Here is a 17,018-nt window from a genome sequence, read left to right on the forward strand (position 1 = left end):
GTTCATTGCACACAACGGGCTTTTTTCTTTGCACAGTTGGCAGTACAGATGCGCAAGGCATCTGCATGTGCTGCCTCTTCAGGGGATGCTGTACCCCCCAGCCCACCCCCACCCTCCCAGGTCAGGCAGGCAGCGTGATGGCAGGCAGCCCCAGAGCACTCTGTGGCAGCGGGCACCGGTGATGCACTTGCACATGCCCAGCTGCTGATGCTTGAGAGCTCCGCTCGTGCTGGCAGGCATCCCAGCGTCGGCTGCGCTTCTTCCAACCCACCTTTGGTACAACCCCCACGCACTTCGCACAGCACCAGTTAGCCAGCTGGTATTTGTAGTCCCTCGGTACGGTTATGCTGCTCCAGTCCACGCCACTGGACCCTCAAGCAAAGGTCAGCCCCAGTCCAGTTTGGTGCCCAGGCAAGTCATGGTTGATGCCGCCGCAGCGCTGCGGGGCCCCTGCACGCCCACCCTGCTGCCTTTGGCCCGGGAGCACCCACTGACGAACGGCAGCTCTTGTGCAACCGTTTGTCTCTGTTTGTTGCCCCAGTGCCCCGGGAAACCTAGTTTTTGTAGGGCTGGGCTGGGGTCCTGCAGAGGTGGCACCAGCGACATGTGCCCAGGGACTGTCACCAAAGACTCTCACTTGCTAATGCATTTGTCCAGGTAACTGAGATGTAACGCGTGCCCAAACCATGCACGCGCTTCTGAGAAATCTGACCACATACGGCATGTCTTCGCTTTCCTAGCCTGTATATCTGATGAAATCAGAATGCTTGTTTTATAGTTAAATTATCAGGCAATTGCTCTGAAGCAGCTGAAGAGCAGTATTTTTCCATACAATATGTAGCTGGATGGAGAAATCCATTGCCAGGGGATATTAGAGTGTCTAAAAGCATGAACAGGGTCAAAAAGTAATCAGACACATTTGTGCAAGGCCTGTCCATTGGGACTATTAAATACAGTCATTCAGATGCAACCTCCAGCCCATAAACTCTCCAAAATGCTGATTAGTAAATGCTGGGAGGATTTACCAAGGAAAAAATCACTCTAAACCTGCCCTGGCTCCAATAATCTTGTCCAAAACACTTGTCCAAAATCCTGGAGACAGGATACTGGTCCAGTCGGGCCAGTGATCTGACGCACATCCCTCCTCCTGTTGTAAAAACTGCTGTGTGGCCATAATAATTAATCAGCTGGAAAGAGCCCAAACTCAAAGAACAATGCCATGGCACCAAGCACATATTTACTTAGGGGAAGCAATGAGAAAAGTAGTTTTGCTCCAAGCAGAGTAGAAACACCTACTACAGTTCTACAGAAGTGCAATGCCCGTGGTAGATGTGCTCAGACTTCCCCAAAACTGCTGCCCAGTCATGAAAAACATGGAGCTGAGACCAATGCTCTTGGCTAGTGCTGCCCATCTGGTAGGAAACGCACCCATATCTGCAGGAGGTGCTCGGTTTAGCAGGAATTTAAACAGAAATGGGGCCAGAGAGGAATGATCTTGATTTTTTTTCAAAAAGTTTATAAAATATTTATACTATTTCATTTGTAAGTGTGAAGAAGGCTGCTTAGAAATAAGGTGGCCAGGCTTTGCCCTGGATCCTGGGAAGCAGTGATGATGTACAGTGTGGGGTTCCCGGTGGAGAAAGTATCAAGTGGGAGTTTCCAAGGCAGCACTGCAGCAAAACCAGCTACCGGTATTTTCTGATGGGTGAGGAGGTGTGCAGGCTGCCAGGTGAAGGACAGGGCTGGCTGGCTAAATGACTCTGAGCTCTGTGAAAGGTGCTGCTGCTACAATAAGGGGCATGACAAAGATGTTCAAACCAAGCTGAAGGCCAGAAGACACTCCTAAGATTAGAGGTCTTCACCAGCTCGGTCTCTGCCAAAAATCCAGAAGGACTGGCCTCAGCCCAAGCAGGTAAATTTTGTCATGCAGATAAATTCTGGGCATAAATTTGGCACAATTTTACCTTTTTTTTTTTTTTTTTTTTTTTTTTTTTACCCAAGAGCGTTATTTACCCTTCCAAGAAAGAGGGTCCCCGCTCTTTCCAAGCCAAGACACAGCCTTCAGAAAGGGGACGCAGGCTCTGGCCAAACACAGCTGCTTGGCCACAGGGAGAGGTGCCTGGGCAAAATGCAACTGGCTCGTGAGCTGCAGCGGTTCCCACCAGCCTGAGCCCCCAGGACCACCAGCCGTGCCCCCCCACGCAGCCCCTGCACACCTGCTGCGGAGGCACCTGCGGCAGCAGGCGAGCTGGTGTGGGTAGCGGTCCTGGTGGGTATCGTTGCTAACTAGCTCCATCCTAACGAGGAGGCTGGGCCTTAGCGATATACCATGAGAGCTGTTGTAGCTCTCAGGGACAAGGCACCTTCTCCTCCAGGTCAACGAAAGCCGTCGGAAAAAGCAGCGGAGGTGCTGGGTGGAACGTCCTTCTCTAGACCCCATGGCAGCACTCCTCTAGAATCCCTCAACCCCCCTTCCCTCTGCCCTTGGTCTCCAGCAGCATCCAGGTCCACTTCTTGGCTTCATTGCCCAACCCTGTCCCTGACGACCTTCCCTGCCTTCCACTGGAGGCAACTGGCTTGCGGTGGGCAGCTTGCTTTTCCTCACGCCGCTCCTTAAAACCGAAGCCTATCTTCGTAACAACTTCAAGCCAGCACACGGAGAAACATCCCAAGGATGACAAAAATAAACCAGGCAGCTGCAGCTCCGCCGAGCCTGGGCTTTCCTTTGTAAGGCAATCAAGCAGCCCGATTGTCGCACGTCATTTAGCGTGGGGGGTGGGGGGAAAAAAAAAAAAAAAAAGCCTCTCATTGAGAGGGTGCCAGCCGCCAGCGATGATGGACATCACGCATCTGGCATCAGGTACCGGCTCCTGGCGCGGCACTGGGGCTGTTTGTGCTGCTGCCGAGGGAAGGGAAGTCACTGCACATCCTGTTGGCTTTACCTGAAGTGACCCAGCCGGGACGTTGTTTTAGCTTGGCAGGTCTGTGGTGTTTATGTGTGCGGAGAGCGAGAGGGGTAACGATCCTCCCAAAGCCGTCATGGATACGGCTGTCCTGCGCGTGAACGCTCTCCATCCCCCGGAGCAGCAAAAAGCTGCTTACACAAGGAGATGGCGTTTGGTTAATGAAAGCAGCTAAATAAAAATATCATCACCCTGACCCGCTGAGACGGATGTTCCTTTAGCTAATTCCCCTTTTTTTCCCTTTCATCACAGCTACATTACCTCAAATTAGCATTTACAGCAGACAGTCAGAGTGGATCAGTGGGATGTGGTAACTTGTTCCCATAGCTAAGCCTGCAGTGAACTTGATTTAGCATCATCTGCCTGCTTTTGAAGACCTTATTCAGATGGAAACTTAAGAGATTTAAGTAAAATTATTTAGATCCCAGTTATCCAGATTTCCATGAATAAATGTGGACTTGCCATAAATGTAATTCCTTGCTATCTATCATGCTGCTCTGGTTTCGCTTCTCCTCCATCCCATCTGGAACCCAAACCCGTGTAAAACCATACAGTGAACAGGCTGCGGTGGGGGTAACTTCAGCAGAGGTGGCCTCACAGCTGTACGAAGGAAGGCTCGCTATTAGTGTCACGAACTCCCCACTCACATTTACCAGTCGCTGTGCTGGCGGCGAGCACCGAGCTGCTGGTCTCCAGCTGCAGCAGAAGCCAGTTGGGATGCTCAGCTGCACCCAGCCCCCAAGGCAGGATGCGCTCAGCCTGGCGGGGGGCATGGCTGGGCAGCCTCCCCAGGAGAGCAGGGGGGACAGGCATGGTGGCGTGGGTCATTCATCTCTAGGTAACTGATCCTAAATTGATCTTGGTTTTTTTTTTTTCAGAAAGTCTGCGCTGACATTTGATTCATTCTAGAAGAGCCCTTCGAAATGCTCATGAAGAGGTCTTGTATCAGCTTTGCTCATGCTCATCATTTACATTTTCCCTGTAAATTTTCCTCCACCAACCAAATGAAAAATGCTCAAGTCTCTCTGTAGTACCAAGAAACTTGTGTCTCCGAACAGCAGCTGCTGCAGACGTAGCAATATTGTCCCAAAATGCGCTGTGCCATGGCACCGTAAAGCCTTGCGGCAAAACCGGAATCATCTCATTTTCTCCAGCAAAGTACAGCAAAGGCAAAAGGAAGCTGCAAAAAGTGCCAATGCAAGGATGAGTCACACCACGTGTGCCAGGGCAGTGGAAACCTTCGGGGAAACAGCTTTTAGGGAAAGGTGTCATGAACAGCATCGTCTGCAGGGTCCCCTGCCCTCGTGCCAGCAGCGATGTGGCTGTGTGGAGCAGGGCACTGCAGCACCCCAAGGTGCAGTGTCCCACGAAGGCAGCGGGTGCGTGGCTGTATGCCTACTCCCACCGGCACAGGGTGACCCCCCGCATCGTGTCGGGAGGAGCAGGGCTGTGTTTTGGGGCAGGGGAAAGCCCCACGCTGCTGACCGAGGGCTGCTCCGTGCCGTGTTTCGCTATAACGCGTGTGGATTTTTTTTATCCTCAGGTGGCTGTCCGCTGGAGGCAAAAGGTTTGGGCAGCGCGCTGGGCAATGCTGGTCTCTGCCCCAGGAACAGTGTGTTCTCTACAGATGCCCAGAACGCTGCTGGAGGCTACTTACAAGAAGGTGAAAGCACCTAGCCATGCAACTCTTCTTTCATTTACTAACTGGAGAAAATGGGGAGCTGGGGCGGCGAGGGGCGTTGGGGACCTGCAAACTGACGGGGGAGCGTGCAGGGGAAGGCAACCAGGGAGGAAGGGTAATGGAAGACCAGACCAAAAGGAGTAGCAAGAGGGCTCCAGCTGCTGGTGTCACACCGCGCACGTGTGAAACGGTTAAAACCCAGCCAAAGAAAGCAAGCGGTGAGGGGAAACGAAATGGAAAACAAAAACGAAGGCAGGAGGAGCATTTGGCATCGCAGCAGCCCCAAGGGTGCCTGGGCAGCCAAACGTGACCACCAACCGCCTCCTGTCAGCTCAGCACAGCCTGCCCCGCTTTAAACGGTTTTGAAGGCTTTAAACGGGGGCATTAAACTGGTTTTGAAAGCCATTAGCTCTCAGGGGCTTGCTCCAGAAACAGACCCGTACCCCTACTGATGAGTCCGTGCTTTATTGATCGCCCTTAAGAGAACAGCATTGAGAAAGGCATCCCAGCTGCTTTCCCTGACAGACCCGCGCCTTGCCCCATGCAACAGGAACAAAAAAATGGCTTTTACAATGTTACAGTGAGTTGGTTGGCATTATTCTTTTTTATCAGTTCTTTGAAAAAAAAAAAAAAGGAAAAAAAAAAAAAAACCCAACAAATTTGCCTGACAGTAAAAATAGTACCGAAACCTGAAACTTGACAGCATTGACTGTGAGAGATAACATCTTTAAACGGGCACATGCAAAAGCAAGTGCTACAGCAAACGTCCTCAGCATCCACCCAGTTTCCTGCTGCTCCCCCACATTTCGGGGCAGAAGCTGCGAGGGGTTAATGCAGTACCCCGCCAAACCCCCAGCCTGCTGCCTGGGGTTGGACGCCTGCAAAGTTCACCTGCTCCCAAGAAACAGTCTGGAAAAAGATCTGCAAAGGTACGAACTTTAAAGGGCAGGATGAGGTATATAAATCAGCTGAGAAACCGTACATCAAATGGGTGGAGGGGATGAAGGCAGCACCGTCAAGCAGCCTCCGGAGAGGAGCTACAGCACTAGGGTCTGAAAGAGGTACAGCCCTTACAAAATTCAAAATCAACCCAGTAACTCCGATTCGTCTCCACCATCTCTACACCGACGGTAGCCCGTCTGAAACAAGGAGGCATTTCCACTGATGTTTCACCTCCCGAGGCCAGTCCAAAAGTAGCTCTGAACAGAACCCATCGAGGAGGCCAGGCAGTGCTCGGGGCTGCAGCCGCGGGAAGCTCGCCAGCACGCCTTTTAGCTGCTGCTGAATTATTGAGTCCACAGGCGTGTCGTCGAGAACAGAACCGGCCCAAAGGAGCTACCTGCCATCAGCTACTCATCAAAAACCAACACACTGAACGCAGATAGGGCTCCCTCTGCCTTTGCTGGTTTATTTAAAGCTGCCACCCAGAGAAAAGCTCATTCGAGGAGCTGTAACATCCAGCAGTTGAATTTCGTGCACCCCAAATCTTACTGCAACTGCTTTTACCTCCTCGGAAAGCCCAGCGCCCCGGACCAAGCACCGCCTGTGGCAGCAGTTGCTGTTGGTCCCCACTGTTCCTCCCCACCGCTATTTTCATGATTGTTGACAGAAAAGTCCTGCACCTGCTGCTCTCACCGCAGAGGAGGAAACCCTCCCTCCAGCACCCTCTGAAAAGGTCACTGGGCTGTTCCTCTGCTGCGGCGGCGGCAGGGACGCAGCACGGCCTCTCCGGCAGGAGAAATGCCTGCACGCGTGCTGCCAAGTCCCCACCACCGGTTCATCCTCGTGCAACCCAATCAGCAAAAGCAATTAACAGACAGACAGCAAAAACAACCGCCGTGAGGTGGCCGGGATGGAGCTAACCCAGCCTGCCGCTGGGTCACCGGGCGGGATGCTGCTGTACTGGGGCGCAGCGGGAGGGATCGCTTCCCGCACGCATCTGACGATGTGAGCCGGGGGTCCTGGCACCTGGCCCCCCATGCACAGCCTTGCAGGGCCACCATCGCACCGCCCTGGCCACCTCCCGGCTCCTCTGCCAGGCGGCTGACCCCAGCCGGCGACCAGGAGGGACAGGCTGGACAAAGGGACCTGGCAGCACCCGACCTCCCCCTTTGGGGGAAGCCCCAGCTGCAAGTAGAGAAAGGAGACTCATCTCGAGCAAGAGGGAAACGACTGGAAGGCGAAGCTGGTTTCTGCTGGCCCAGGCAGAAGCCCTGCAGCAAATCTGGTGACTCCAAGGAGCCCGGAGGTGACTCCAAGGAGCCCTGCCTGGACAGGCAGGGGCAGTTTTCATACTTCCTATGGGTGCATCTTTCTCCCATTTATCCAAGTGCACAGTCAATGTATTTTGCAGTCCTGTGGCAAAGCAGCGTGCAGGTTACGTACAGCTACTGCCTCCCAGGTACTTCCAACAAAGGTGCGAGTGCATCAGGATGTGCACGGAGCTTCACCGCCCGCCCCGAGCCCCATGCATGCAGGGAGGGAAGGAGGGGGGCGGCCACGTGGTTACACGCAGACAGGACCCATGGCCAGTGCTACCTGCTGGGGAGAAAAAACCAGTAAGGGCCTGGTCCTGGGGAATTTTAGGCTGATGCACCTATCGTCATTTTGAATGGGATTTGAGTATCTTCGTGTGTGAGGATCTTGTCAGGAGCGGCAGCCCCAGACACCAGCAGGAACCTGGGTTGTAACATTATGTGGCTCACATGCAAGCACACCTGGATAAATTCATGCTTGGGGCCATTATTTCTTTTTTTTTTTTTTTTTTTTTTTTTTTTCCACATTCTGCCTCATTTTTTCCATTATTTCAGCTGAGTTACAGAAAGGATGATGATCCTGCCTTTGCAGGAGTCCTCCAGAAGCTCTCTTGGTCCCTTCCAAACCCAAGAAAAAATTGTTTACTTTCATTCATTAACTCTCCTGCAAAAAATGTACGTGCCTGGGCTCAGCTTTCCTGGGCAATGGAACAGACGCCCCCCAAACCCAGCTCCCCTTAACTGCTTTGTCTGTAAATTCATCTCGTGGACACAGGTATACACATTCCCCCTATGGAAATACCATCTGCCTCGAGGCACCATCACTCAGTAAACTCGTGTCTGGGACGAGAGCAGAAGAGCGTGTAAAATTACCCTCACGGCATGTGTCGGACTCGCTCCTTTCAAACCCCGAAGACCCTGTACTTGACCTCTTCGTTTTCTCAGGTGCTCCAGAAATGTTTATAGTTCGGTGCCTCCTCTGAGCGAGGGTGGGCCGACTCCAGTCAACGTGACAAATGCAAGAAGCACAAGCCCAGGCGATGGACGTCAGCAAGAGCCGAGAGTGAAGCCACCCGGAGTAAAAGAGGGGTGATTTCCCTTGTGGTAAATCTGCAAATACAGGAGGAGCCTGTGCTCTGTTTTCTCCTTTTCACTAAATACTGCCGCTCCTGGCTTTTTCTCAGACTTCCAAGCAGCTGTCTCTGTGGCTGCCGCCTCCCTCGCAGCCAGGTCCCCGGCTGACACCACGGGGAGCCTTCAGCTCCATGGCCTAAACCCCTGATCTGCCAAGGATCCGAGATGTACATCGTCATGCTGAGCCCCACCAGCCGATGCCCCCCAACACCCTTCGCACTTCAAAACCACGGAGCAGGGGCCCAGAGAGGCAGCAGCCTCCATCTGTGGGGACACTCAAAATCTGACCAAGGCTCTGAGCAACCTGACCTGCCTCTGCAGGTTTGGAGCAGGCGTTGGGCCAGATGACCTCCTGAGGTCCCACCTGACCCAAATCGTTCTACAGCTCCTGCTGTAGATCAGGGTGTCCCACTGATGAAAGGTTCCTGCAAGTCTAAAAAAAAAAACAACTGGTGGCAGATAGAAAAGCCAGCTTTTGCTAGGTCCTTGCTGAGGAAGAGGCTGCTGCGTGGGTTAACCTTTCACTGGAAAGTTCGTAAGGAGACCGGGTGGTGGGAGAGAGGCAGGCTGCGTGAATGCCCTAACCAACCCGGGAGCTTCAGCAATACCTTGCACCCCAGGAAACGTTCCTGAACGCAGCCCAGATCCCAAGCAAACCTGTCTTCTCCAGTTCTGCTGCTCCCCAGATGACTCTCCCCCTACCTGAGCCACACGGGCAGCCCTTTCGCGGGGACAGACTTTGCCAGAGACCTTGGTACGCCAGCTCCTGGCTAGCTGAGCTCCCCCAAAGGGGGCTTGCTGGAGCTGTCGGAGCATGGGCAGCACCCCGGCCACAGGCTGTGTGGGTGCTGCAGGGGGAGAGCCCGGCCCTTACCTCCCCCCCAGCCTCCCCTTGGGGAGGTTTCTGCAGGCTCGCCTGCTGACCACATCACAAAATTGCACCGTGAGGTCAACTCGGCATCACCCGCGGTGCTAACGGGCAGGCAGCTGTTTTCCAGTGCTTCGGAACCGAATTGCTGGTTGCACTGTTAAAGGCCGGATGGCTTTTTATGACTTGCTGCAGTTTTGCAAAGCAGGGATAACAAACGTCATCAAACACTGTGTTTCACAGAATAAACGTCTGATGCCCCAGCCTCGAGAAATCCTCCTCTGCGTTTACACCACCCCGTGGCTGGCCAACTGCTTGTGGCCTGAGCGAGCTGCTGAGGCGTCACCGCCTTTGGGCGGTGGATATTCTCTTTGATGGAACAGTGTTATGGATACGTACTGTAACTCCTGTGCTTGGATACCTCTTGGAAGAGCTTCAAACATATAAGCCCTGGGAAGAGGGGAATTTACCAAGTATGCACGCCACCCCAGAGGTATGTGTGCGTCTCTCCTATCGCACAGCTACCAGAGCAGGGTGGTGGTTAGTGGTTTTGCAGCTCGGCTGTCCTCCCTGCAGGACCAAGGGGAAAGCATGCCAAATTACCTGGCCACCAGCATGCTGGCACAGACCTTCACGTGGAACAAACGGCCGGAGGCAGGACGTGACCCCGTAACTTGCTTTAGCTACGTACAAGTTAGTGCAGGGGTCGGACTGCAGGTGCCTGCCTTTCCCCACCGCCTGCTCCTGTTTCAGATGGCTGATGCTAAGAGCAGCAATCCTCCTGGCAGTTTACTTCGTAGACAAGCATTTATACACCCAGAAACATTAGGTTTATTTTTTTATAAAATTGCTAGGGGGGAAGCCCCTGGGCAACCGTCTCCTTACCCTAGTGACCAGCAGGGCTGGCTGAAGGCAGGCTCTCACCCAAAGTCACGCAGGATGCACAGAAAAGGCAGCGTGGTCCTCACTCCTCTCCTGCAGCCCGGTCAGATGCCAGGCTCATTGCAGGCACCTGCGTGAGCCCTGGGGGCTGAGCAAGTTGAAATGTTTCACCGCCAAGGGCAAATGCGTTCCCTCCCTCAGATGGACACCCAGGACGGAGCTCAGGGAGCACTTGTGCAAGAAGGACAGGCGTAAAAGAGGGGCTTTGCAGGAAGGTACAAGGCCTCCGAGATGCCTCCTCAGTGCTGTGGGTGAGGGGCAGGGAGCTCCAACTGCTGCTGCGAATAAGGAAAGCCCACTGCCTCTCACAGTACTAATGCACAGGACACGGCTGCCGGCCCGGAGGCCTGCAGAGACGTGGCAACATCTAACATTGGCAACCTGAACGGGGAGGCTAGGGCTGGCCATCACAGAGGTGAACAGCAGCCCTGCTTTAAGAAAAGCAAAAGCTTTCAGTCAGCTCCGTTTGCTTCAGAAGATGCTTTCCAGCCCCCCTCCCCCCCCAGCTCTACCTCTGGGCTTTCTCTCAGCCTTAACACTTAACACTAAACCCAGGCTGCGCCGGAGGCAAGAGCCTCCCTCCGTCCACAGACTAAATAGTCATCAGAGGAGAAGATGAGTGCCAGCACTTGGTTTCCATCGCATGACGCTCAGCCCCACGCGACTGAGCCTTCCCCTTCCCTCAGCCCTGACCCCTGCAGCCCCTCCTTCCCAGCAGCCAGCCTTCCCAAGAGAAGGGCTCCAGCATCAGCCCTCGGTTGGGTTTGGTGGCCCTTTCCCAGCCCCAGCACAACTGCAGCTCTGGGCTTTCTCTTCACCTCACCCAGCTCTTCCTTCCTCACAAGAAAAGCTCATCAGGACTCTTCTCGCAGCCCCAGGGGTCCCTGGACAGCCCTTTTCCCAGGGCAGGGAACTTGCCACCCAAAGAACAGCTGGAAGAAAGGGATTCACGAAGCCTAGAAGAGAATTTCCTTGCTAGAAATATTCAAGACTTGGTTTGACAGGGTCCTGCACAACCTGCTCTGAGATCCTGCTTTCAACAGAAGGTCGGACACCACGTGCCCCAGGGGTCCCTTTTCCAGTCCCAGCTCGTCTGTGACTCCGTGAGGACCCTCCCTAACGAACAAGAACACATCATCTTAAAAGGGGCTAGGAGGTGTTACAGAGCAACTTCCAAACTTTAGCTGGGTAGTCTGGAAAATCTTCCAAAATTCAAAGCAGACCGTGCTAAAAAAATATAAAAACAATCCCAAGTGAGCCCCAAAACCAAGAAAAAGAAACCTACCGTGAGCCTCATAACCCTGCTGGCAAAGGACTGTAGCACTCGCCCCCCTACACGCACAGAGACACAATCTCCTCGGCGAAGACCAAACCTTGTGGCCTCTGGACCCAGAGGGCCACTGGAAGAGTAAACGCACGGCCAAGTGAAACGGGCAGACCAGAAAGTTTACGTACCGTGATTTTAACCATTAAAGCCTCACTTCAAGTACTGCTTTGGGGCTTCCACTTCTTCCCAACCCTAACCAAAGCCCTAACCATGTTTTCCCAGACCACTGGGCAGTGGGTTGGCAAGACAAAAGTGCAGGTTTCACGTGGACTTGTGATGAAATTTGGAATGCGGCATCAGTTAGGGACACAGCAAAACCCTAAATCCTATTGTTTGCTTTCCCTTTCCAACAGCCAGTCAGCACATCTCCCTGATCCAGCTATTTTGGTGCGTTACTGCTCCTTGGCCCACCCAGCTCCGCTATCTGTTGGGCTGGTACCAGAAAGGTAAGCACACCTGAAGGACACTCTGTGTCCACACATTTCACACACCTGAATCAATCTGTGCAACTCCCCACGGCTTCAAAACCTGCCAGAGGGCAAGTGCTCTCAGTTTCTGCCCATGGCAGTGACAGCCCAAAGCACAGAGCACTTCGCCTAGGGCACGACCTGTCCGCCACCATCACGCAACCCTGCGAGCCACCGCACACCCTTAATCAGATACTCAACAGCTTCCCTCAAAGACCCAGAGGAATCGGGACTTGCCATCACGTGGTAGACGTTGAAAGCCTTGGGGAATGTTTATTTGACTTCTGATTTGTTCCACTAATAAGCAGTTATCGCTTGAAACTCCATCAAAAAAAAAGAGATTTTTCCAGACAAGGAAACTGCGAGCAAGCCAAACAAGAGATCCAGGAGGAATGGGGCAAGCACAGCTGAGCCTGCACTGGGCAGGGGGGTGGACTTTCACAAGATCCCTTCCATGAGGTGATCGGCTCAAAGCCCGACCACGGAGTAACAGCAGAAGAGGTGCCCCAACTCCCAGCCCCTGCACGAGAGGCCACACTTGAGTACGCCACCTTCAAACCGTGGCTCCTCTTTCTGCCTGGAGCTACCCCAAGCACAGTGCCTCCATCCTGCTAGATGGAAGTTTCCTCCAGAAGTTTCCTCCAGAAACTGCTAAGGCGGCTCACGCTAATTGCTCGCTCCGAGAGGTCACATTCACCTATCCAACCCATGCCACCTGGGGCTTCTGAAAGATTAAAAAAAAGAGAGACAAGCAAGGGGATTATTAAAAATTTAACTATATACCATATTTATTATCAATCCACAGGATAATCTGATTGCTACATGAGCTCATAAAAGCTATTTCACCTTTACAAAATTAAAAAAAAAATGTGCCACAAGGATGTAATAACTGCTGATAACCAAGGACTGAATCTTAAAATTATAAATTTGCTGTAGAAAAGATTAAAAAAAATTATATTCACTTTAGAATTTTACTTTGAATAAAATATTCCCCTGTATAAAAAATAAAAAAGCTTGCTCTGGTTAGAATTAGAGTATTTTTCTTCTTCTTTTTTTAAATCTGGGAATTTGCATAATATCTCTGTAATAGGTTTCTTTTTTTTTTTTTCCTATTGTACCACGCGGCATTCAAGCATAGCAGATTAGGAACAAACATGAGAAAAGCAGTCTTAAAATGTATGAAATCCACATGGGAAGTTTTAACTTCCTTTCCTTTCCTCTATTCTTTAAAGACACTTTAGCAAGAATAGCCTTGGAAAAGAATACAAGTGGGGAGGGACCTTCAATGTGCCATTAAGTAGAGCAAGGTAATAAAAGGCCTTTTGTAAGTGCTTTCTTAATAAGGTGCAGAAGCAGACTGCAACGTTGCTAGTACTGCACTATGTACAATATTCACAATAGATTTTTCTTTATTTAAAAATATTCCAGCTAGTTCACATTTTCTCTTCCATTCTGAGGCTTTCAGTTCCATCACAGCCTTGACAGCAAGCGCAGCAGCACCACTTCCCTTGTGGTCAGTTGGTCCTCTTCTGAAACACTGGAACCTGCGAGTGGGCCAAAGTTCTTGGGTTGTTTTCCTATGTAGCAACCTTGGAAATCCGCCTGGGTTCGGGTGTACATACTGACAGCTGGAGTCCTGAGTTAAAAACACTCCGGCGCTGGAGTCGGACACAGCAACGTTTGTTTTTTTTTTTTTATTGCCAAGGCTTTACCTTAGATTTGTCTCGTGTGCGTCAAGGGATGAACCTCTCCTAGAGAAACGTAAAATACAAACCCAAACAAAACAAAGCTAAAAAAAAAAACCACACTGTCAAAGGCTTAGCAGCTCTTGACTCTTGACTGGGTGATGTCTGACGTTTTCTTGATGACGCTGGCCCGTGTCTCGCGGTCTGGCCGGCTGCTGCTTGTGGAGGCTGCGGACACTACTTGCGGCAGAGGGATGTCTGGGAAAGGGGGCCAGGAGCTATTGTAAGGCAGTGGGCAGCTTTCTTCTTTGATGGTGACTTGGAGGTCAGGCTTGTTGGCTACAAAAGTCGCCATGCTGGGAAGCATATGAGAAGTGTTCCTCATTCCCAGATTGCTGAGATACTGTTTGCCTTCAATGTTTTTCTTTTGCCAATGAAGTCGTCCCTAGAAAAGGTGGGGGGAAAAGGAGGGAAGTCTACATGAGCGAATGCGACTTTGCGAAGCGCTCTGAGTAACAAGAGGAAGACAGAAGCACCCACAAATTCCACGGGAATTACCCTGCCTCCAAAAGCCTGAGCCTCTAGCTGCCGGCTCCGAATGTCTGCTCTCAGCCACTTCTCCCTTTCTAAAGTTACGTGCCTAAACCTTGGCCACTCTCCAGCACTCAAGAGGCTCTGCCCATCCTTCTGGTGCCAAACGAAGGCCTTATTTCCCAGTACACTGGAGACAAATATGGACACAGACGACCAAGCACTCAAAGCTCCAAATGGAAGCGCCTCCTCCATTACCGGCGAGAGCATCCTCCCACCAACAGGCAGGCGCAGAGACCCAAGGCCTCCCGAACAGCACCATCCAAACTAACAACACACGTCAGGCTGCCAGGAGAACCACTGTCACTTGATGGCGTGGCCACCATCACAGGGAGAAGGTTCACCAAGGACAGATGAGCACCCAGTCCTTTCCCCACCATGCACGCCCCAACGGCATGTTCTGTCCAGGGAGGTTTGGGGGGTCATTATTGGCAACCTACATGCAGGCTCCACCCTAACCAAGGCACGAGACACAAAACCAAGAGGGTCTGCCATGCTGTTACACCACTGCACAACCTGCAGTTCTCCAAGGAGGAGGATTCAGAGGCCTTTCGGGGTGGGGGGTGGGGGGGCACAGCAGATTGAGATTTGCAAGAGGCCTTCTGGAAAAATACAGCTGGAACACACAGCATCTGCCCTCAGTGAGCCTTCCCTGGCCTCTAAGTACTCACGGAGATCGGCAGGTCTGGTCATTTGATGGCAGCCCCAAAAGGCATGGCAAGTGCTGGTCTTGCATAAGTGCAGCTCATGCAATGTTCACGGAGTGGGTGTTTTCTCCGTGGACTCCTTTCACCCAGCAACACCCAACTGACTGCTTGGGAAAGTTTTTTGCCTCACATACCTCAAAGATTCAAGTTGTATTTCTATCACACATGTAAGCATTTCCTCCAATTGTATGAATTCAGGTGCCATTTAAGGAAAACAAAGCAAGCGTGCTTTCAACCAAGATGAAATACTCACTACCCAGCAACGTCAATGCACAGTATTAACAAACTAGCTGGCACTGTTGATCCAGAACATCTTACAATGCAAATTAATCTCCTTGCAGTTTGGACAGGTGAGGAGGAAAGAACTTGTAGGGATATTCGGATATTCACTCTGCAACAACCATCCAAATGGCTCTCCCTTGAACCTTCCCGGTTTGTTTTTCTCCCCCAGCTATTATTAAAATGAATACTCCACTGGTAGACAGAGTTGCAAATGGAGAAGGGGGAAGAGTATCTCAGCATGTTGCTCTTCAGACTTGCTCCAAAGCGTAAAAACCCAGCAAACACTTACCTCTGCATTTTCTTCATCACTTGGAACACTGTCGGTTGTTTCACTTTCTGTCAAACAAAACAAACAAAAGTGAAACTCGCGCTACTCAACCTACAGTAGCAAAATCCAGCTCAAAAGGCCTGACACACTACCAACAAGTGTTAAGTAAACAGAGTCAAGCCAAACCACCAGAAAACAATGAAGAAGCACGGACACCCCACTGCAGCAACAGCAATCCGAGGGCTAGACAGCACAGCTGCACTGAACAACTGGGGTAAATTCACACGGTTACCACAGTTAGCGTGGCTATGCCCTGGCAAAGACAGCAATGGAAAGGGAAGAGGCAGATCTGAGCTTCCTGGGCAGAGGGAACAGCCTCTTGCAAGCGGGGGATGCCCCCACTCCTTTGCCCTCTCTTGGCAGCTCCAGGCCTGGCAAAGGACAAAGTTCTGTCCAAATTCATATTTTTATTCTCCCTGCAAAACCAGCAACAACTCCACCGAAGAGGAGGTAAGTGTGTTTCTGTTTCAGGAACTGTTATCTCAGCTTGCTGCCCCAGGGGCTTGTTCTCACTTCTGGCACTTCATTACTGTTGTGATACTTTGCTCTCGTTTTGCTTTTGCCACTCGTGCCCAGCCTCCACCCTAGCCTATTTCTCAACCCTTCACCCACCACTTGAGCAAGTAGAAACGCTACTACCTTCAGCCCCACCACCTCCCCCTGCCAGACACAGCCTCCCTCACCCTCGTCACTTCAACCGGAGTGCAAACACAAGGCCACAGCTCCAACAGGATGGCCATCCTCCTGCAGCTGCATCACTCCCCTGCAGAAATCCAGAAGTTTTGCTTATATTTTCAAGCCCACGTGGGTCTGGACACAGGTCTCCCGGTGTCCGAGGGTCAGGTTCCTGGCCCATGGGCTGGCTGAGAGTGCTGTGCCCCAGATACATCTGAGACAGGGCACAAACCCCTCTTTTCAGAACCAGTCTGCAGTGATGGCTGCTGCCTCTGGCACAGCCGCCCAGTGCACAGACCCTCATCCAGAAAAGCGGAGGCCTGGATTGCAGGTTCCCTTCAGCTCATGGGGTTTTGAACCACTGCGTCCTGCTTCCTGGAGGAAAACCCTAAGAGCATTTGGAAGAGGTCTTTCTCCAACCCCTCCCCACTGGGGCTGTGCACATAGGACTCATCCGTGCCCTAAGCCAAGGGGAACAAAGAAATTACAAGGTTGAAAGAATGATGTGATGAGTTACTGTAGCAGGCAAGGGAGCTCTCAAGTCCCATTCTCCACTCTCTGCTCTGTTACCCATTTTTTAGCCCATGCAGACTGCCTCGCACACGCCCTGCACCCCTGTGACCATAAACCGTGATCCTGCCTTCACAGGGAGCAACCTCGTGCTGTGCACTGGACATAACATGAGTGCTAAGGGTGCACGGACTGTGCCTCATGGATCATGCTCCTGCACGTGTTCAGAGAGACTGGCAGCTCCTTGCCCTTCTTTCAAGGCTCAGCTAAGCATCAGGTCTAGGCAGAGCGCTGTAAACCAATGGTTTGAATTGCTCTCTCACACCCCAGGATCTAAACTGCACCCAAAGTTCTTCTGAAGCAAGGAAGCAGGTAGATGAGCTGCTCCAGACCACTACTGCCACAGCCAGCAGCTCCCATGCACCAGTCTGCCTCCGTGTGCAGTACGCAGAGGAGCAGTCTGAAACGTTAAATCTAACTGCAAAGCCCTGTGAAGTTAACACTCTGCAGGGCTTCCCATTCACCGGCCCAGGTAAAGAGAGATGCACCAACGTAATTAAGCTGGCTAATTAAGCCATACTTGCAAAGAGGAGAGGCAGAAAT

General features: G+C 52.0%; 1 protein-coding gene across 7 annotated transcripts in view; it reads right to left on the minus strand.

Annotated features, from left to right (window-relative positions):
* Positions 1-12,407: 12,407 nt before the first annotated feature.
* IRF2 (interferon regulatory factor 2) overlaps positions 12,408-17,018 on the minus strand; it is a 43,342-nt gene continuing 38,731 nt past the window's right edge. For all 7 annotated transcript variants that reach the window (XM_040604200.1, XM_040604377.1, XM_040604292.1 and 4 more), the window contains 2 exons: positions 15,192-15,238; positions 12,408-13,767 (listed from right to left, as the gene is read on the minus strand). In XM_040604200.1, the coding sequence (XP_040460134.1) occupies positions 13,456-13,767; positions 15,192-15,238 (359 nt within the window). In that variant the 3' untranslated portion in view covers positions 12,408-13,455. The remainder of the gene's footprint in view (positions 13,768-15,191; positions 15,239-17,018) is intronic.

Source organism: Falco naumanni, chromosome 1 (genome assembly GCF_017639655.2).
Source record: "Falco naumanni isolate bFalNau1 chromosome 1, bFalNau1.pat, whole genome shotgun sequence".
In the NCBI taxonomy this organism is placed as follows: domain Eukaryota; kingdom Metazoa; phylum Chordata; class Aves; order Falconiformes; family Falconidae; genus Falco; species Falco naumanni.